The 21,626-nt window shown below is 44.0% G+C and overlaps 1 protein-coding gene across 2 annotated transcripts in view; it reads right to left on the bottom strand.

Moving 5' to 3' along the window:
- The window catches only part of PTPRU (protein tyrosine phosphatase receptor type U), a 691,901-nt gene extending 672,559 nt beyond the window's left edge, over positions 1–19,342 (bottom strand). For both annotated transcript variants that reach the window (XM_039334369.1, XM_039334366.1), the window contains exon 1: positions 19,017–19,342. Coding sequence is in view for 1 of the 2 variants with exons in the window: in XM_039334366.1 (XP_039190300.1) it covers positions 19,017–19,089 (73 nt within the window). In the remaining variant the exon portion in view is untranslated. The remainder of the gene's footprint in view (positions 1–19,016) is intronic.
- Positions 19,343–21,626: the final 2,284 nt, after the last annotated feature.

The raw sequence follows: 21,626 nt of genomic DNA, 5'->3' as shown, positions 1-21,626 counted from the left end.
CCCAAGCGCAAAATTTAAGAGAAAATTTTTATAAAATGTTTTATAGATGGCATTTGGATCCCCAAAAGTTGTCCCGCATGTATCCTGATTTACAGCCCATATGTTGGAGATGTGGAATATTTTCATATTTGGTGGACTTGTAGAGATATAAAAGCTTTTTGGATTAAGATTTGGTGGAATATTCAAAAGATTTTTAAGAGAAAGATAAAGTTTACTCCGCAATTATTTTTGCTGGGTATTATTGTAGATTTTGATGTCAAAGAAATTGATTTGATGCTGAATCTTATAACAGCTGCAAGATTACTTGTGGGGCAATATTGGAAGAAAAACTCTTTGCCTGCTATGGAAGAATGGATAGTTAAGGTGTCTAATTTAGCATAAATGGCAAAAATCTCCGCCTATTTGAAGGACCATTCACAAGAAAAATATATTTCGGTTTGGAGAAGATGGATTGATTATATTCAAAAGAAATATGAGACTGAAAAGTATTATCTTGCTTATCAGTAGATTTTAGATTATTTTTAATAGTTCAATATGGTTGAATTTATATAGTATTATGGTTTAATTATATTATTATTTTTGTTTTTAATTTGTTAATACTTGTTTTAAAAAGGAGTTAAAGTGTGTTATGGATCTGATTGATAGTATAGTCGGGTTATGTTAGATTATGTTTATTTATTTTTTACCCTGTAATCAGCTCTGGGAAGTGGAGGAGGGGGGGAAGGGATGGGAGGGATTGGGGTTATAATGTATTAAATTTGTAAAACTTTTAATAAAAAAAAGTTCTGCCATGTGGCCTCGTAGATACGGTTGGTAGCCGGCCTACGGGATGCCTGAATTATGTCAATGACCCCTGGCGAATAGAACTCCTGGGATAGGAGCCGGCGTTCAAGTGCCAGACAGCTAACTGGAGCCATTGAGGGTCCGGGTGAATCAGATCCCCCTGGGTCAGTGATACTCGGTTTGGAGGAATTTTCCAAGGGCATGATAGGGACAGACCTACAAGGTCGGTGAACCAAGGTCTCTGCAGCCAGAAAGGGGCTACCAAGAGAACCTCTGCCCTCTCCTGCAGAAGCTTGCGGATGACCGCTGGGAGAAGAGGAAGAGGGGGAAAGGCATAGAGGAGGCTGTCCGGCCATGGAACCTGAAGGGCATCTACTCCCTCTGCTCCCTGAACTGGGAAGTGTGAAAAGAATCACGGGAGTTGCATATTTGTCTGGGAGGCAAACAGATCTATGATGGGAAGACCGAATCTGTGGGTGATTTCCCTGAATAACTTCGGGTGCAGACGCCATTCTGAGTGGTCCACAGTTGACCTGCTCAGGAAGTCTGCCCTCTTGTTTGCCTCCCCCAAGATGTGGTCTGCCCTGATCGAGGCGAGGTTGGTCTCTGCCCAGGATCCCAGTCGCTGGGCCTCGGTCAGGAGCGCACGGGATCAGGTGCCCCCCTGCCGGTTCACATGGGTCTTTGCCGCCACGTTGTCCATGAGGACGAGTATGTGTTGCTTTGCTATGCTGTCGCAAAAGTAGCAAAGGGCTAGATGTAGGGCCCTGAGTTCCAGCCAATTGATATTGTGTCTCAGGTCCGACCAAGATCACCACCCTTGGGCCCATTATGACTGATAGTGTGCTCCCCAGCCAAACAGGCTGGCATCCATCGTGATCGTGAGCCGACTGGGCTCCTTGAAAAGAGACTCTCTGGTTATGGCTGAAGAGAGCCACCATCTGAGTGAACATAGGACCTGTGTTGGGATCCTTACCTCTCGGGTGGAAGTGCTGGTCCCCTGTTTCTCATAGGGAAGCAGAAACCACTGGAGGGACCGCGAGTGTAACCTGGCCCAGGGAACGATCGAGATACATAATATCATATTTCCCAGAAGCCAGGAAAGACCGGAAGGTGACAGAGTCTTTTCTCTACAGACCTTGAGAATCAGGTCCCGTATACTATCCCTGCGTTCCTGGGACAGATAAACCCGACACTCTACTGTGTCTATTATGGCCCCTAAGTGGAGCAATCTGGTCAATTGGACTGTCTGATTTTTCTTGAAGTTGACTGAAAAGCCGTGACTCTGTAGGACCTCGATCACCAGTCTCAGGTCTGACAGAGCCCCCCGGGGAGAGGATGACTGTATCAAGATATTGTCCAGGTAGCCTTGCACCTGAACTGGCATCAATCTCAGGTGTGCCGCAAGAACCGCCAGAACCTTGGAAAAGACCCTTGGGGCCAACGACAGCCCGAATGAAAGTGCCCTGTACTGGTAATGATGCCCCATGTAACTGAACCTGAGAAACTGGCAGTGGCCGGGGATGATGGGGATGTGAAGGTATGCCTCTGTGAGGTCCATGGAAGTAAGAAAGTCCCCCTTTTGGATGCTGCCTAAGATGGACTGAAGTGTTTGCATTTTGAACCTTCGGTATGCCAGATAAAGGTTCAGGAGTTTTAGGTCTAAAATTGCCCTCCATCCTCCCAAGGTCTTGGGGACCACAAAGAAAATGGAGTAGAATCCGTGACCCCTTTGAGCCGCGGGCACCGGTTCTATGGCCCTTACGTCCAATAAGTGATGGATGGCCTCCTGCATGAGACTTTTCCTTAGAGAGGGATGGATTAAATAGACTGCCGAACGGGGAGGATCCGGTGCCGATTCCTCCTCCTCTGACCACGAGGCATCAAGCGCCTGATCCTTCTCTGGGGTTAATGAGACCCCGCTAAAGGAAGAATGGGAAGGGGAAGGAGAATCACGAGAACTGTGATGTACTGGACGCGAAAGAGGAAGGGAAAGCAAGGATTCAGCCCTGGGCACCGACGGAATCCTGACCGCAAAGTCCCACTCCACCGCCTGAGCCACCAGGACCTGGATCCTATCATCCAAGGATGGAAGGGGGGACTCCTCCCCTCTGAGCCCTGTGGCCATGGGTATAAAGGTGGCTTCCGGGGCCTGCTGAACCTGTGGGGTGGTAGGAGACCTGAATGTATGAGCCTCAGGTTCCACAGTGGCTTGGCTGTAAGAAGTGGAAGGTTCTACCGGTGCCCAGACTTCCTGAGAAGAAGAGGAAAGGCCTAGAGGTAAATCAAAAAAGGTGGACTCAGTCTGAGCAGTCTCAGCCCTGGCCTGTTTTTGAGCCTTTGAAACCTCTTTTTCCAGTGCCTGGTGTCTCCTGCTGGCCTGTTTTTGAGCCAATTTGGAGGTTTTCCCCCAGAGGCAGCCTTGGGTTTGACCCTGGCTGCAATCCTACCAGCAGCCTCTTGGGTAGGAGATCTGTGCCTTTTCCAGACTGAAGAGGAAGGAGAGGCAGCCCTAGATTGGGAAGCCGAGTTATCCTCCATGCTGGTATGAAACTTCAGGTGCGCGAGAAGGTGCACCTGGGAAAGGGATCAATTGGCTGATAAGGGTGTAGGGCAAAGGCTGAAATTAGGCTGCCCTACCCCCCCCCTCCCCGGCCACCGAACCAGTGCTATCCAAAAAACCAGTTCTACTTGCAGTCGCTATGACTTCCACCGGAAAGTGGATTGTGGCCTGCTAGTGAGGCTTGCTGTGTTGCCAGGCCAGCAATATAAAAAGATAGCAATAGTACAGCGTCAGAGGCTAGGAACTACTGTAGTGATCAGCAAGCCAAGAGGTAACCAGGACTTGAGACACCAGAAGGCCCAATAAAAACTCTTGGGCCTATGCCAAGGAATAAAAAGGATACATTCCAAATGCCACAAGGGGAATCTCCAAAGATGACCAGAGAGAATTTTTTCCCGCAGGCAAACCTTGGATGCTGCCACCTGGGAAGGACCCTTGCCAAGGAGGCCTCAGTGAGGCCTTAATTGGAACACTAGAATGCTCCAAAATGGCGGCCTTGTGAGAAAGCTAAAGCCTCCAAGATGCGGCCGTGGACTGCGGGACCCTGTCCAGATCTAGGCTTTCAATTAAGGTGGATGAATAACCAGGGACTGAGAGCCATATAATTGAAAAAAGCACCCTTATTTGAAATATAAGTACTGCCGAAATAGGTGGAAAAGTCTTTTTTACCCCCCCCCCACCTTCCCTTGCAGTCAGCAAGGCTTTGGGAGACCACGCGGTCGCAAAATGGCGGCCGCGGCTCAAGCTCAATCACCCCCTCCGGTTCCGAACGGTCGGAACTCACCCAGCCTGTCGCACGCTTCTCGGGGGGAGACGGGGGCAAAACACCCTCCCCAGCTGATCGTTGGCGTTTAGAGCAACACTGGAAGCCTCCGGAGCGATCGAAATGCACAAAGGCAAACCGAGGCCCTGCAGCCTCCACGAGGCAAACCAGACTCTTTAAGGCCGTCGGAGCTGCAGCTGCAAGCTCTGATGCCGGAGGTGAGTTGGAGGGAATGGGGGGGGGGAAATGTGTAAAGGCGCTGCTGGAAAGGAAGAAAGGATGGGAAAAACCCCTTTCCCAGAGCGAAGAGGGAATGGGGGGGGGGAAATTTGGAGGAAAAAAACGGAGTCCTCCGTTTGAAAAACTGAATCCCAATGGGAATCAATAAGGGATAGTCCTCTAGAGGAGCGCTGGTCCCAGCGCTATTCCGAGGGCTAAAAGTTAAGGGATTTTAGTAAAATTATAATTATTAAAGCCTAATGGATAAGCCACTAATAGGTAACTACCTGCCTGTGAGCCAAACCTGCACGTCTGATCATGGGCAAGATCAAGTCGAGACTGGGAAAACAGGCCCAGGACAGGCGTGGCAAGTTTGGCTGACTTGATCTGATTGGGCAGGAGGATTAAGTTAACCCATTAGGCCATTAGTTGATTATCCATCTCCAGTGCTGGAGAAATGAAATATAATTGGATTCTGACAGACACTGTCCAAACAAGCCTTGCCTCAAAATTAAAATGCAACCTTCTTATATTTAAAAATACTGATAGTTGTTTGATTGGCTTCCATAGACTTTCTTTAATCTTACAGCACATTTTCCAATATAGATTCTGCTCAAAAGAAATTCAGCCAATCCATTCACATCCTTTAAAATCTTGTGGTCAAACACAAGCCAGAAATTTGTTTTATCCAACATCATTATGGTCTTTAATTTATTTTAACAACAGAACCCTCTTTTTCCTTTTCCCCACCATCCTTTACATGCCACTGCCTTGATGATGATACAAAGGGCAATAATTGTAGCACTGCATCCACAGAGTGGAAGCAAAGCCAATTCATCTCATCTCTAACCTCAGTTCCAAAATGGCCTTTAAAGAAGAAAGCACTCATTTGATATTTGAGAGATCACAGCAATCAGAGGCACAGGGAGCCAATAGGAAACTCAGAGGAACAGAAGTAATCATAGGGTACCAGAATATATTACCATGAACCAGCTGGAACTTTTAGAAGGAATAGAAACCTCCGTATAACAACCGTAGCATGGTTTCTTTCCTTGGCTTCTTGCAGAGTTGGCCTATTGAGTGACATCTTTGATCCTCAACTTCACATAATTTATTAATAAATTTCTGATCAGCAAAAGAAGGGAGTCAAACATCTAAAGTGCTATTCCCAGGTTTTTGGGGGTTTTTTAAGACAAGTTTTATTGTTTTTTTTTATTTTTAAAACAAAGTACTTAAGACACACCGTGGTGTTAGGGTGGTCAAACATCCGCAAACAAAACATATATACATATTTCAATCAATACATCAAATATTCCCTCTCTTTTTCCCTTAAGTAACGTATTTTATTTAAAATAATCCAATTCTAGCTTAAATTTATTCAACCTAAACCTGTTTTTAAAGCTTTATAAATTTACACTACCATAATCAAAATAACTTTAAGTACAAACATTATCAGTTTGGGTATCCCTTCCAAATATATTCTAATTCCTTAATTTTATCATATATCTTATTTATTTCTTCTTCCACTAATATCCCTTATTTAAAATAAAATATTAATCTATCCTATACGTATCTAATCGATCAATCAATCAATCTCTTTAACTGGCAAAATAAAGTCCAACCTTAAATCATTTCAATCCATTTGATAGAATTCAAATTTCATCCAGTTAATTTTCATAACTAATCACATCCATGTTATCAAACAAACAGATCATCTTATTAAGTTAACTCAACATTACATAATAATTTTCTTACAAATAAACCTATCATTCTAAAAAAACACATTCTTAATCAATTTAATATATATATTCCATTAATCACCCCTTTTTCTCTTACTTTTTAAGCTGAAAAGATAATATCAAACCTTAAATCATTTCAATCCATTGGACATCAAACAAATCATCTTATTAAAAATAATAATTTTCATATCGATAAACCCATCAATTCAAAAAGTACATTCTTAGTCAATTTAATACATATCTTCCATTAATCGCCCATTTCTCTTACATCTCGCTCATAATCTTAGTCCTTAAATCAGTCCATAATTCTAAATTGCCTTTAATTCATTACATAAAATTTTAAATTTCACCTCTTTTCAGTCTTATTCTGGGCTTCTTCTTCTGCCAGGTAGGTTTCCATAACAGAGCTTCCCTTCCAACTGATAAGTCTCTCTTTATTGCTTGCAGTATCATTTGAATCCATGTAAACCATCTTGGCCTTTGCACTGGCCCTCTGTTTCTCTTAACCATAAAATTTCATTGCTTTGACATTTCAAATCTCAGTCTTTGCTTTTCCTGGTCCTCAAAACCATAGGTGAACTGCTTATCAGGCAAAGTCAATTCCTCTTTATTCTCAGTTAAGTCCTCTTCTTGTGTAGTCTGTTTTATAGAATAATCAGAAGTAGTTTGACTTTGAAGTTTAAAGGAGAGATTCTGGCTCTTAATTCTGTAGTAATTGTAGCACATATTTCTTCTTTAGCCTCATAAATCTTTTCCAGAATAAGTTTACAATTTAAGTGTGAAGGCAGCTTCATTTTAAAAATTATTCAGCTGGATCAGGTTATCTTTCTCTCTCTCTCAAAAAAAAAAAAAAAAAAAAAACAGTCTGAAAGCCAAACATCTCATCTCCAAATAGTCAACAATTACAATATTAGTTTTTGACCAGTAGATGTCCTCAGTAAGCTAAAAAATCTTTTTTCAAGAGTCATTTTTTTCCTTTCTTTCTATTTTTTAAGAAAAAAGTGGAGAAAAGAAATACTCTTCCAATGTAAGATAGTAATAGCGCTCAGCAAGAAAAAAAACAACAGCATAAACTGATAATACAGCTCTTAAGAAAAAAAAATTTGGTACCCCAAAATATGTATAAAAAAATGTAGTCTTTAAAATTTTGTTTTATTCTTTTGTTCACGCCTTCCTTCCCAAACAAGTAGAAGCTGCTTTTCCAAGCCAGGGAAATAATTCCAACAGGGCTCTTACAGGCAAAAAAGAAAAGAAAAGAAAGTAGAAGGAAAAATAATTCAGGACGGAGAGAGGGAGGAAAGGTCTCACCCAGATTCACCACAGTGGTTCTTTATGCTTAGATGATTTTCTGACTTCAGCTGGCACAGCGAAGTGATCGGCCATTTTACTGACCGATCTTCTCCATCGGCCCTACGGAGCTAGCTCAGACTGTAGGGGAGCCGCCGCTCCACCGCAACCGAGCAAAAGCCTCCTCGACGGTGGTCGCCCCTCCAGGACGATTTAAGACCCGCATACGGGTCTACCGGTAGAGAGAAAAGCAGCCAACGAAGAGCAATAGCTCTTCGTATGGCTGAAGCTGCCTGATCCGGGAACAGAAGTCTGTATTAATTTATAAATAAGTTTCTGATCAGCAAAGGAAGGGAGTCAAACATCTAAACTGCTATTCCCAGGTTTTTGATGGCTGGGACAAAGATAGCTTACCCTATCCTATACATTAAATCAGCAATATATGCTTTGTCAGTAGCTCTATAAGGACCATTTCAATGTAAGAACATCCATTCCAGGTAAGGCTAAGGGTTCCGTTTATCTCTACAGAGGGGATGAGGATCCTATAGTCTTCCAAATGTTAGCTGTCCTATACCACAGGTCAGCAACCTGCAGCTCCAGAGCCACATGCGGCTCTTTGAGCTTTCTCCTGCGGCTCCCAGCCTCCTCTGCCATTTGCAGAGAGAGACAGAGACAGAGAGAGCCACTTGCGCCTCTCTCTCTCTCTCTCTCTCTCTGTGTGTGTGTGTGTGTGTGTGTGTGTGTGTATAAAAGAGAGTGGCCTCACCCTATTCGATGAGCCGACAAGCTTATTGGACAGGGCTCCTTCCTTTGCTGCATCTCTGCAGGAAGCAGGAAGGGCAGGAGAGAGCCAGCCTGTTGGAGAACAGCTTGAAGCCAGCTTGCCAGGTGAGCAGAAGATCGGAGAGGGGGGAGACAGAGAGAGAGGGAGAGAGAGGGAGGGAGAGGAGAGAGGGAGGGAGAGAAAGAGAGAAAGGGGGAGAGGAAAGAGAGAGAAAGAGAGTGAGGAAAGAGAAAGAGAAAGGGAGAGGAAAAAGAAAGAGAGAGGGAGGAAAGAGAGAGAGGGAGAGGAAAGAGAGAGGAAAAGAGAGGGGAGAGGAAAGAAAGAGGGAGAGGCGAGAAAGAGAAAGGAAAGAAAAAGAGAGAGCAAGAGAAAGAGAGGGAGAGGAAAAAGAGAGGGGGAGAGGAAGGAGAAAAAGAGAGGAAAGAGAGAGAAAGAGAGGAAAGAGAAAAAAAGACAGAGGGAGAAGAGAAAAGAGAGAGAGAGGGAGAGGAAAGAGAGAGGAAGAGAGAGGGAGAAAGCAAAGAGAAAGAGAAAAAGGAGAGAAAAAGAGAGGGGGGAAGCACAAGTGCCCCCCCCCCTCTCTCTCTCTCTCTCTCACACACACACACACACACACAGTGGGGGAAGAGGACTGGCAGACCAAGGGCAGAAAGAGAGGGAGGGAGAGGGAGAGACAAAGAGATCCTTTTGACATCTAAAATGAAGATAACACTGCATATATCCTATAATAAAGGTAAAAAAGGATATATGCAGTGTTATCTTCATTTTAGATATCAAAAGTCTCCCAGTGTTTTGTTTTCAGTGGGAAACAGGTCCAAGTGGCTCTTTGAATGTTTTGGGTTGCCTACCCCTGTCCTATACTGTAACTAATCATCAGCATCTTTCAGCAATGGACACCAGCCACTTCTGGTAAGCTACAGGTTTCCATATTTGATCTAGTCCATAACCAATGAAAACCATCCAGGTATCTCTGACAAGCTCATTAGTAGAGCGTAAAGGCAACAATGGTCTGCAAGTTTTCAGTGTTATACTGAACACAGTATTACAACAAACATTGTGAATTCTATAATCTATAGCAGGGGTAGGCAACCTTGGCTCTTTTATGAGCCATAGCTGGCTCAGGAATTCTGGGAGTTGAAGTCCACGAGTCATAAAAGAGCCAAGGTTGCCTACCCCTGATCTATAGAATTCTATCAGCAATTTCACACTTGATGAAGGGAAGTGGAGAACACGTCCCAAGAGGTTCAGATATAAAATTAATCTATCTGCCAATCTAGACCCTGGCCAGAGAGCAACAGAGAGTAGGAAATTCAATCTCTGGAAATCAATCAAGAGTAGGAAAGTGTTCCCCATATGACCTTTTACAAGGGAAGGATCTGTCCGCATTTTGCAACATACCAATCTGGAGAAGGTTTGGAGACTTAGAAAAACATCAAGGAAGAAATCAGAAGGAAATCAGAATCAGGCACTGCTGTTGCATGAGCTTCACTGGGTATCCATTCGTTTCCGGGTCCAATTCAAGGCTTTGGTTACCAGCTTTAAACACTTTCATGGCATGGGACCAGGTTACCTAGAGCAGGGCTTTTCAACCAGTGGTACGGGTACCACCTGTGGTACATTGGCACCTGGCAGGTGGTACGCGACCATCCTAGAAAAGTGTAGCGGGGGAGGGGAATGAGCTGAACCAGTGGCAGCACCACACAAGCCTGAGCGAGAGATGGCTGGAGCTGCAGGGCTGTGAGGGCTCAGTGGAAGTGCCAGGATCAGCGCTTCTTCGGGGCAGTCAGGGCTCAGTGGAAGCACCAGGATCAGCGCCAGACCCAGAAGAAGCACCGATCAGCTGGAATATTGCAGCATCTCCAGGGTCTTGTGATTTACATTCAGATGTTTGGCTTGTGATTTACATTCAGATGCAGGGTCTTGTGATTTACATTCAGATGCTTGATTCATATTTATGATGGTCACAGTGTCCCAAGGTCATGTGAAGTGACCAAAATCTGCTGCAACCACCCAGCAGACGGGAGGAATAAAAACCAAACACGCCCCCACCCCATCCCCACTGCCAATCCTCAACAGAAATGCTCACAACAATGAAAACCTCGGACAGGAGGAAGAGCGCCGCCGGGTGGGCAGGCATCTTGCTCCGCTGTGGTTTGGGGGGCACTTTTTTTAGTTCCATTGTAACTTTGAACAGTCACTAAGCGAACTGTTGTAAGTCAAGGACTACCTGTACTTTATCACTTTTTTCCTTTTTTTTTGGATCATCAAGTTTTTGACACCTTGCTAGGTGAATGGTGGTACTCGGATATTGCCATATCCTAAAAATGGTACAATGGGTGAAAAGGTTGAAAAGCCCTGACCTAGAGCAGGGCTTTTCAACCTTTTCATCCATTGTGCCACTTTTAGGATATGGCAACATCCGAGTACCACCAGTCGCCTAGCAAGGTGTCAAAAACTTGATGACCACAAAAAAAAGGAAAAAAATGATAAAGTACAGGTAATCCTCGACTTACAACAGTTCACTTAGTGACTGTTCGAAGTTACAATGGCACTGAAAAAAGTGTCCCCCAAGCCACAGCCGAGCAAGACACCTGCCTGCCCGCCCGGTCGCACTCTTCCTCCTGTCCGAGGTTTTCATTGTTGTGAGCATTTCTGTTGAGGATTGGCAGCAGGGGTAGGGTGGGGTGATGTTTGGTTTTTATCCGCCCCCCTCTGCTGGGTGGTTGCAGCAGATTTTGGTCACTTCACATGACCCTGGGACACTGTGATTGTCATAAATATGAATCAGTTGCCGGTTCAGCTCATTCCCCCTCCCCCGCTACCACTTTTCTAGGATGGTCGCATACCGCCTGCCAGGTGCCAATGTACCACAGGTGGTACCCGTACCACTGGTTGAAAAGCCCTGACCTAGAGAACCATCTCATTCAATGGGATTGACCTGCCGCACTCACTCCAGCAGACGGGGCATGCTGCCGACCCCATCCATCAAGAAAATTCAGCTAGGAGTGGTAGACATGCTTTTCTGCCATGGCCCCCACTCTTTGGAACATCTTGTCACTGGAGATGATGTCTGCCCCCACCCATTTGACCTTTGGAAACGTGTTAAAACCTGGCTCTGCTGATTGGCTTGGAATCCTAATTTTTTTTGGGGGGGTGCTTTATTTGTAAGTGCTGTTAGACTAATAAGGAAGAACCATTGTTGCCTTTGTTTTTTTGTTTTGTTTTGTTTTTTGTGCCTACTGTTAATACTTTACTATTTATCATTTTAATTGTAAACTGTCCAGAGTTGTTTTGCAGAGTGAGATGGGTGGCCTATAAATTTAATAAATAAATAAATAATTCATCTCCTCTGCTCACTGGATAAGCACATCTTGAAATGACTCCAGCCAAAATAAAAAGGAATAACGGTTAACTAGGGCCATGACTATCATTAATGCATGAATAAAATCACAGCAGACTTCCCAATTAAAATTCAGTACATCTGGAGAGGGGCTTGACCCAAACCATATTCAAAACAACTGCTGCCTTTGGCATCCACACATCCTACCCTGGGATGCCAGAACATGTTAAGTTACAATAGCCGCCCTGTTTCTTTTCTTCTCTTCTTCTCTTCCATCTCCCCAGCAAGGTCACTCACCTCCTGGTGGGAGGCCAGCATCTTGAAATCCCTCCCAACATAACGTCCCAGCAGTCTCTGCTTGAGTTGTTTGTAGCCTTTCCAATTTATTTTCCTTCAAACAGAGGTGAAGGCAGTTCCCATCATCACCAGCCACTGGCTAAAAGATGAAAAGAATTGCAGTTCCAAGCCCCTGAAAGGCACTAAACTGAGAACTTCTAAAGGTAATAAAATATCTTCTACTTTAGAAGATAAATTTTTAAGTGGGAAAGGAGATGCATTTTATTTTTAATGTGGTTAGAAATATTATTCCCACAGCAAGACACTGTGTGCGCGTGGTGTGTATACACACAGACACACACATACATATACACAAAGAGACACGTGCATGCCTTTGCAAATATTGAGGTCCTCCTGTAAATATTTGTACTACTGTAAAAATATCAGCAGATAACTTTTGAAGATTGGATGAACACAGCAGCTGCTGCTGTTAATGTCACATAATATTGGCGAGCTAAAGTAATGTTTGCAAAATGATTCTTTTTTTTAACATGGTGTTATTAAAAGTATTATAAAAAGCATAAAAGCTAACACAAATTAATAAGGAGTAAAAGGAGAAAAGAAAAACAAGTGCAGAAAGAGAGAACAAAATGAAATACAAAGAAGCAAATACAAGTACATTTGCAAGATTACAAAATCTTACTCTGTTACAAAGAAAAGAAAAAGCTTTCTCTTATTATTTTTTCCTAATCATCAAAACCACAAAACAAGTGACCAAGTTTTGATCACGTGATTCTAGGACCGCAAGGACGCTAGTGTTTTAAGTGTGAGGGCTGATTGTGAATCATCTTTTTTAGGTGCTATTTTAACTTCAAAATGGTCACTAACCCCATATTTGTAAGTTGAGGACTACCTATACTTCAACAATCTTCGTCCACCATACTTATGAATATTGTCCTCAAATATTTACAAGGCTACCTTATTACTTCTTAAAGAATATCTTTCTCCAAACTAAACATAGCCACTTCCTTCAGACTTTTTCACTGGACATTTGGTCTATAAGACCCTCACCTTTTTTCTTCCTTCTCTGCATATGCTTTCATCATGCAAACTAAATATGCGTATACTTTTTTAAAAAAAATACAGTCGATATTTTATTAACAGCTAAGAGGCAATAAGCCTTTCTTTTGGCCAAACAGTGTTAATAAATTTAATTTTGCTTTAGCAAAGAAACTGGGAAGGGGCAGGTTGGAAAAATGGATTTCTAGATCCCCATGGGACAATTGGAAAATGAATCATTTAGACTAGCTAGCTTCACCATTTCCAATTCACACTTCCTCCAAGTCCTGAATCCAGACTGAAGTGAGCTTTCTGATCTCTATTTATTATATTAGCTAGATAAATTCTGGCTAGCTATACCAGCTCTTGGAGTAGAAATAGTAGATTGTTTATTTTAGCATATCCATCAGCTCTTGGAGCATTTTGATGTTGGCTGGTTTCTTTGCTGCTTCCTGGTAATAAAAAAAAAGGATTTCATTTCCTGCTTGGTCTGTGGAAGCACACGTGAATGTAACACATAGCTCTCTCAATCTGCTGTAACACCAATGCTTTGCACATGGCTCTGCTAGAGCTGCGTGGAATGGCTGGAGGCCAAGCTTAGAGTCTCTAAAAATGCAAGCAATCACATGAGTGCAATACCAGGCAGTCACATTTGTTCATAGGACTGGACATTTGATTCCCAAAAGAGTTTGGAGTTTGTTGTTCCAAGATAAGATACAGCTGTTGTAAAGAGGGGCCGACAGGTGCACCATTCATCTTCTGAGTTACCTTTCTGGAATCTAAACCAAAGCACAACACAGACCTACTTACTGAACCTTATATTCTCCATCCCAGTAGGGAAGAGATTCCTTTGGAGAAATCCTGGGGTGGGGGAGGAGTTTGTTTGGAAGAGTCTATTCCAGATTGTGTGTTTGCTATTGATGAGCTTAGCTGAAAAGAAAATTTGAAAACAAGAATTCATGTACTTAGAAACATGTTGGAGTGGGTTGTAAAAAAAAATATACTTTATTTTCATTAGGACTGAAGTCACATTTGTACAAATGACAGGGACATCACACAATTGCAACTTCTTATGGAAAGCTGAACAGGATGGGGGGGGGTTCTACCCCAAATTCCTGACCCCCGTGTATGTTCCTTCTCCTCAATTAAATAGACCACCATCAGGGATGTCTGAAGGCATGGTCAAAAAAGACAAGAAGACAAGCACGCAGTGTGATCAAAGCTCCAGCTGTTGTTTTTAGGTGCAACATGTAAAATCAATAGCACCATCTCAGCCGCCATACTTTAATGATAACCTGATGCTACCCTTGATCAATACAGAGAGCTTCAGAATAGTTATCCCTTCTCCCACGGGGTTGTTTGCCTCTTAACCCAATTTCAGTCAACCTCCTGTGATCATCAGTACTTATTGACCCTGTTAGACACTTTCTTCTTTCTTCCTAATATCTTAGGGTAGTGTATTTTGTAGTTCCACAATGTCTATGGAAGCAGAACAGAAAGGGGAGGAAGATTATATCCACCAGCCAGTCTGACGAGCTTAAGACAAAGAACACTGCAGGGTTCAAATACATGGAAGTTGGATGTAGATTTCAGAAGTAGATATATGAATGGACAGACGGCCCAGTTTGTGTAGAACCTCAAATGAGTGAGTAAAAGGTAAATCTAGCATGAATTCTCCTGCCATCTAAGCACTGAGTTTACAATGTTTATTGGACAAACAGGTGCAGAACAGTGAGGGATGAAAATCAATAGATAGCTTACAAACTCACTCCTACAAAAATATTTATTATATAAAATCAATCTCCAGGGGAGAAAGGGAGTACAATATCTTCCTATCCGCGTGGACTTCAAACTTGATAGGACTAGTTATAATCCAGAACAAATTTGTAGCACATTAATGAGAGCCGATGGTTATTTTATTCTAAATCACAAAAGAAGAGAAAGGAGCCCCATCTGTTTACTCCAGACAGCCAGGAAGCAGAAGAGAAAGAAGGACATTCAAAATAACAATCATTAGAGTCATCATACTATTTTGAACATGTTGTAGGCATTTCTAGTAAAGGAGTGGTTTTCACCATTGTTTCCTATCCCTGAGAAGGGAGGAATACTTTAAATCTAGAAAATGTATTGCATACAAAAAAAACACCTCCCTTTTTACGACCCTGTAATCCCTTACTATAAGGTAGAATTGGGGCGACTGGATGGAGCTGAGCATTTACTAGCCGGATGCCCTTCCTGGTGCCATGCATAGTTTGCAGCGGATATTTTTTTCTTTGAACCCTAGGGGAGAAATATCTGCTGTTACCTAGGATTGAACTCTTCACTACTAGGCCACCATGCTGCTCAGAAAATGTATTGCATGCAACAAGTGTATAATTCAATTTTCTGCATCCCAAGACGGACCCGAGAAGAAGCCGCAATCCTGAATCCATTGCAAGCATCGCTGTCAGACAAGGTCAAGAATTCTGAGTTAGTTTGGAAATCAGAAACATGTTTATGTCTACAACTGCCAGTGACTGGTCAGGATGGAAATATGAGAGTTGAAATACAACATATCTGATGAACGTCAAGATGCCTGCCATAGACATGAACCAATAGGCTTGCAAGATGATGGGATGTATTTATCCTGTAAGTAAGCCCTGTTTGTTTTCATTGGTTGGATTAATACATAAATCCATTACCCTGCCTACATAAACCACAAACATAAACCCAACTGCACCTTCATTAATAAAACCTATAGCTTGTTTTCCCCACAGCTGAGTCACAATAATCTGGGTAACATACCACTAAACCATAAGCCATAGTTTACAAACTCACTATCAAACAATAAGCCCAATAAGCATCTTTACATTTGTAGCAGTCTGACATTTTTTGTTTAAAAATCATTTCAGGTCAAGGAAAGGGACATATGTCAAAGTGGAAATGTTACACCCAAGTCAATGAGAAAACCTTAGCCCAACTACCACTTGGAATACAGCCATCCTACCTACAAACTCACTAGAAAAAACAGCAGCCAAAGACAGCTATCTCAGCAGCTAATATTCTACAGGCAAACTGAATGAGAACTGAGGAAATTAATTATCTGTAGCATTGCATAATGTTTCAGTTAAGATGGAAGCAGAATTGCCAGATATCATCAAGAATCAGAAGGATCACCAATGTGGGGGTTCCCTTGCACCCCACCCTTTCCAAGATAGTCCTTCTCTTTAATAAGACTCTTCAGTATCAGTGTGGGGAAAGACAATCATCTTATTATGTGTTCTCATGAGAAAAGGCCTTCTTCCTTGTCCCACAAAGAAGCCATAATGTCAGTGGCACCTTTTCACTCCATGACAAGAACTGCAAATGCATTGAACAGGGATCCACAGCTCTCAATGCAGGCCACCAGGCCATATACAGGGAGTTCTCAACTTACAACAGTTCATTTAGTGACTGTTCAAAATTACAACAGCACTGGAAAAAAACTGACTTATGATCAATTTTACACTTACAATTGTTGCAGCATCCCTCTGGTCACGTGATCAAAATTCAGATGTTTGTCAACTAACTCATCTTTATGACGGTTGCAGCATCTCGGAGTCACGTGATCCCCTTTGGCAACCTTCTGACAAGCAAAGTCAGTGGGGAAGCCAGATTCACTTAACAACCGTGTTACTATCTTAACAACTGCAGTGATTCAATTAACAACTGTTGCAAGGAAGGTCGCAAAATGGGGCAAAACTCACTTAACAAACATCTCGCTTAGCAACATAAATTTTGGGCTCAATTGTGGTCGTAAGCCGAGAACTACCTGTAGTTGCTTGAATCACTCTGAAGGCCACCTGGCTGCTAGCAATGATGAAAGTAATGCATACGTGCATTCAAAGGAGCAAGATCTCTCTCAACCCAGCTCTATCTCCAGAACTTCTGTTGGCTTGCAGACATGATGACCCCATTTCTTCTGATGAGCACATGTCTTTATTCTAAACAGAAAAGAGGCAACTGCAACTATCTGCTTGGTTGTATCTGCTCAGCTCCCACTTTCAGCTGGCAAGACAAGGCAAGAGAAACAGAGAGGACCATTACATTTTCACTAAACTGGATCCCATCTAAACAACAATAAAAAATCTTTCACTCAGAAGCCTCCCTAGGAAAAATCTGGTAGTGGTGGGAATATAATAATATTTTATCAGAGTTTTCCAAAGCTACTCAATTTATCTGCTATGCCCCAGTCTCAGAAAGAGAATGGATGCCATTAAAATTCTTCGCCAAACATCTCCACTCCTTTTAAATCTCACAGGAGAATAATAAAAGAGTCCTTTTGCACAAGATTATCTGTCTGGTATTTTATCTTCTCCTCCCCCCCAAGACTTGGTTTGTTTGGGGGCAACCACTAAAAGTGAAAGCAGACCAGAAGAAAGAAGAGGAACAACAATGCTTCTAAAACATAGCCATCAAGAGATTTTGGTTAAAGGGATCCCTGCAAGCTAACCAAATATTTTTTAATATATGCATCAGCTGGTGTACCACAGAAATACCAGACAATTTTGGCCAAAAGCCCCAGCTGGAATAAAACTTTTTTTTTTTATTGTAGCCTTTGAGCAGAGGAGAAGGGGCAGAGAAAAAAATAAATAAAAGCAGGCTTCAGACCCAGAACATTTTGCTTCATAAGAATTTGATTACAAACCACCTACATTTTGGACAGACCTCAGGAGGGCCAAGTCCTGAGTTTGTCTCCTTTGAGGATTTTAACAGAACTTCCCTGCCTTAAGCTTGTTACCTTTTTGACAGCCAAAAACAAAGAGCCCCCTTTTGAGCATTTTTGGTTTTTTTCTGCCACTTGTTGGCAAAAACCAAAAAGGGATTTAGAGAAAGGAAACCATTTATTCTGGGCAGGAAAAATATATACAGGAAATGGGCACAAATCAATCCATTTTGGACACAGATCAACCCATTTCCTATGCACAGAACCACTCCTAGAGAATATCATGTGGTTAGGTAAAGTTGGTCTAGCAAAGACTCTGACTGCTTTGGGGAGACTTCAAAGACCCCCAGGGAAAGTGAGACTTCACAACAGGAGCTCACAATGCATCCTTCTCTTGCATTTCCCACTCACTTTCCCTAGAACCTAAATAAAAAGTGGGGTCAGTAACACAACAGCATCCCCCCCCCCCCATGCTGTCTATGCTTCTGAGATTCACAGGGAAGTAATAGTTAAGGAGAATCAGTGAAGGAAGGAATCAGCCCAGGAAAGCTCTGGGAGTGATTACAGAATAAGAAAGGTGGAAGCTCTCCCCCTCCCTCTTCCTTCCCTGCCCCCACCCTCACCCCACCCCAGTCACTACAGTAAATCTCAAAGGCCCTTTAGTTCCAGGTTAACTAAGGAGGGAAGAAAGGAAGGGTGTGTGTAGAGGTATCAAGGAACAAAGTCCAAATCCCAACAGCTTTGCCTATTCGGCTTGGCTTGACTAAGTATTTGTACAGGCTATGATCCGCTCCTCGCTTACTTGGGAGTAAGTTTTTTTAGACTCCGTAAGGAGCCCTTTCTAAAGGCACCGAAGAGCCACTAACTGGCATTCCTGAGGTGAGGAGAGGGCAGGAAAGGAGCCATCCACACAGACGGCGCGGTTCTTCAGCAGCAAGGGATTGCGGAGTCTTGTGAAACATTCGCTGCGTGATCCCGAGAGGAGCCGAGAGAGGGGGAAAGGGAGGGGGGATTGGTCAGGGGACTTTCTACAATACACCAACTAGGCAAGTATACTCGGGAGTAAACGAGGTCTACGCCCCTCAGCGCTTACAGCTTACAGGCACTCGCGCAAGAGAGTTTTTTTTTTTTTTACAACCGCTGCAAAAACGGGGGAGGAACACAGCAAAGCTGCCCCGCCGGCGCACACCAAGCGTAAGGAAAGCAAACCGGGCATTTCCAAGATAAACACGCCAATTTCAAACTCCTGTCTCTCTTCTTCAGCCGGAGCCAGAGCTTCTGGCTCGATTTCTGCGTAAACCTTCGAAGTTCGCGGGAAGAAGAGACAAGGCGAGCCGCGGCATAAACAAGTTATGTGGGGGGGGGCAAACACGCGCAGGCACAACTGCCAAGCCGGGTGAAGCGGAAGGGAAGGGGGCTGGAAAGAAAGGGATAGAAGAGAGACCCCCCCCAAGAAACGGAACCTTCAACGGGGGGGGGGGAGGTCCGGGAAAACTGAGCGAATCGCTCCGGAACTGACCTGTCGGCGTTTCGGTCTCCAAGGAGCAGATCTGGAAGGTGAGCATGAAGATCAAAGCGCGGGTGCCCGGCATCTTGCATCGGGACAAGCCTGGATCCCCACCTCCCGTCCCCCCCAAAAGTTATCCTTTCCCCCAGCGTCCTCTTTCTCGCCTCTCCGTCGGTCTTCTGGCCGCGACGGGCGGAGAGCTGCCTTCGCTCAAAAACGCGGCGGAAAGTTACCCCGACAAACCGTGGATTCCACACAGCTGAAACAGCAGCGAAAGCCTGATTGGAACCGAAAAGCTTCGGCAGCGGGTGGGGGGAAGAGCAGAGGGGAAAAAAAAAAAAAAAAAAGCACGAACGAACGAACTGCGAGCCACCGAAGTGACGTCAGGGCTTCTTCCAGCGAAGGGAAAGCGAAACGGGGAACTGGGGGGGGGGGTTGCTTGGAGCGGGAGAAAGCGGCCCGGTTTGGAAAGGCAAGGCTGCCTCCTGCTGGCAGAAGGCAGGAGGGGCGAGTGGGGAAGCGAGCCAGACTGGGTTCCCACGGTTGGCAAGTAGTATAGTGTAACTCAGGGGTCTTCGAACTTGGCCCTTTTATGACTTGTGGACTTCAACTCCCAGAATTCCTCAGCCAGTGTGCCTGGCTGAGGAATTCTGGGAGTTGAAGTCCACAAGTCATAAAAGGACCAAGTTGAAGACCCCTGGGTAAACTCGTGCTTTTTGGCTGAGCCAGACTTGATGCCGGGAAAATCCAGGCTCAAATTGGCTGGACTCGCTAGACCGCAAATGTGGTTGGTGTGTTTGCGAGGCGAAAGTTGGAGGAGCAAGCAAAACAAAGGTCAAAATGGGGGGGAGGGAGGGTCCGCACGGTAGGGTCAAAAAAGTCAAGATGGCGGCGACCGCCGTGGGATCAGAACTCGGCTGGATTTAGATGTGTGTGGATCGCACCCCCCGTCCTGCGCGCGAGCCTGAAAAGTATTGATCCAGGCATGTTATCAAGGCGTCCGTTTCGCTATTTGCTGTAAGGAACGGGCAGAAGGTGCGACTGTTTGGGTTGGCTATGGGGCTTCTCAGCATCCAGGTCATGGTTGTCCCAAAGATGCTTTTTCAGAAGGCAACTGGACTTTTGTTTTTCTTTGAAGATGTTTCCTTCTTATCCAAGCTTCAAAGCTGAAGAAGCTTCTTGGGTGAAAAGCGAAATGTCTATAAAGAAAAACAAAGTCCAGTTGCCTCTTGAAAAAGCACCTTTGGGACAACTGTTTGGGTTGTGAAAAGTGAGTGCAGCCGTGGGCAGGGGTGGTAGCTAAGGGTGAGGGGGAACCAACTCCTTCCAAAGCTTCTTTTAAACTTTTAATGGATTTCCTGCCACAGAAAAGACGTGAATCTTCTTTCAATGGAGAAGAAGAGAGTCTGAGTTATTTATCTCTCTGCAGCTCTTGTGATCCCTCTCAATTTAAGTAACCGACTGCCACCTTCTGAGCCCAGAACAAATTGATCTAAACTGTGGTCCTTTCAAAAAAAATCACCTATACATTTATGTATCTATTCACAGATGGGTAGTACTAACATGCAGACAGCTGAAGGTGTCTTGAGTACATCACATTAATAGCCTGGTGTCAGCACTTGGTTGGTCTGGACTGAGCTCAAGCTAAATAGGGTCAGATCTGGTCCTTATTTGGGTGGGAGATCACAAGGAAACCTTGAAGTTGCAAGTAAGACTGGGAAAGGGGAGGGGGGAATCATCCCAGAGGTGGCAATGCAAGCCACTTCTGTGCTGTTGCCAAGGAAACTAAATGAAAGTGACCATGTGGTCACTAAGAGTCAAGAAAACCAGTTGGGTGGCATGGTGGAGGGCTGGACTACAAACCAGGAGACTGTGAGTTCTAATCCTGCCATAGGACTAGAAAGCCAGCTGGGTGACTTTGGGCCACTCCTCAGCCCAACCAACTTCACGAGATTGTTCTGGGGGGCATAGAGAGTGTTAGGTTAGTTGCCTGGAACTGTACAGGAAAATCAGAATATAGATATAATGAATAAGAAATAGAATATGAATAAGAGCAGGGTTTCTCATCCTTGGTCACTTTAAGATATATGGACCTCAACTCCCAGAATTCCCCAGCATGCTTAGGTCTTAAATTGGCTGAGGATGAGAAACATTGGTTTAGACCAGGGATCTTCAAAGTTGGCCCTTTTGTGGACTTCAACTCCCAGAATTCCTCAGCCAGGCAAGCTGGCTGGGGAATTCTGGGAATTGAAGTCCACAAATGTTAAAGTGGCCAAATCTGAAGACCCCTGGTGTATCATATAGTCTTTAAGAAAATCCGACTTCCCCCACTGACTTTGCTTGTCGGAAACTGGTTGGGGAGATCACAGATGGCCATCCCATGACCCCAAGATACTGCAACTATTCTAAGTGATGCCAGTTGTTAAGCGCTTGAATTTTGATCATGCCACTCTGAGAATACTACAACATTTGTAAGTGTGAGGACTGGTCTGGAGTTATTTTTTCAGTGACTTGGCTCAATAACAATAACTGCGAGGGGGATCTTGGAGTTCTAGTGGTCAGTCACTTAAATATGAGCCAGCAGTGTGCTGCAGCTGCCAAAAAAGCCAATGCAGTCCTAGG

The sequence above is a fragment of the Crotalus tigris genome, unplaced genomic scaffold (genome assembly GCF_016545835.1).
Source record: "Crotalus tigris isolate CLP2741 ecotype Arizona unplaced genomic scaffold, ASM1654583v1 scf7180000017628.32516253702:7417878, whole genome shotgun sequence".
Classification (NCBI taxonomy): Eukaryota; Metazoa; Chordata; class Lepidosauria; order Squamata; family Viperidae; genus Crotalus; species Crotalus tigris.
This window is presented reverse-complemented; position numbering and strand designations above follow the sequence as displayed.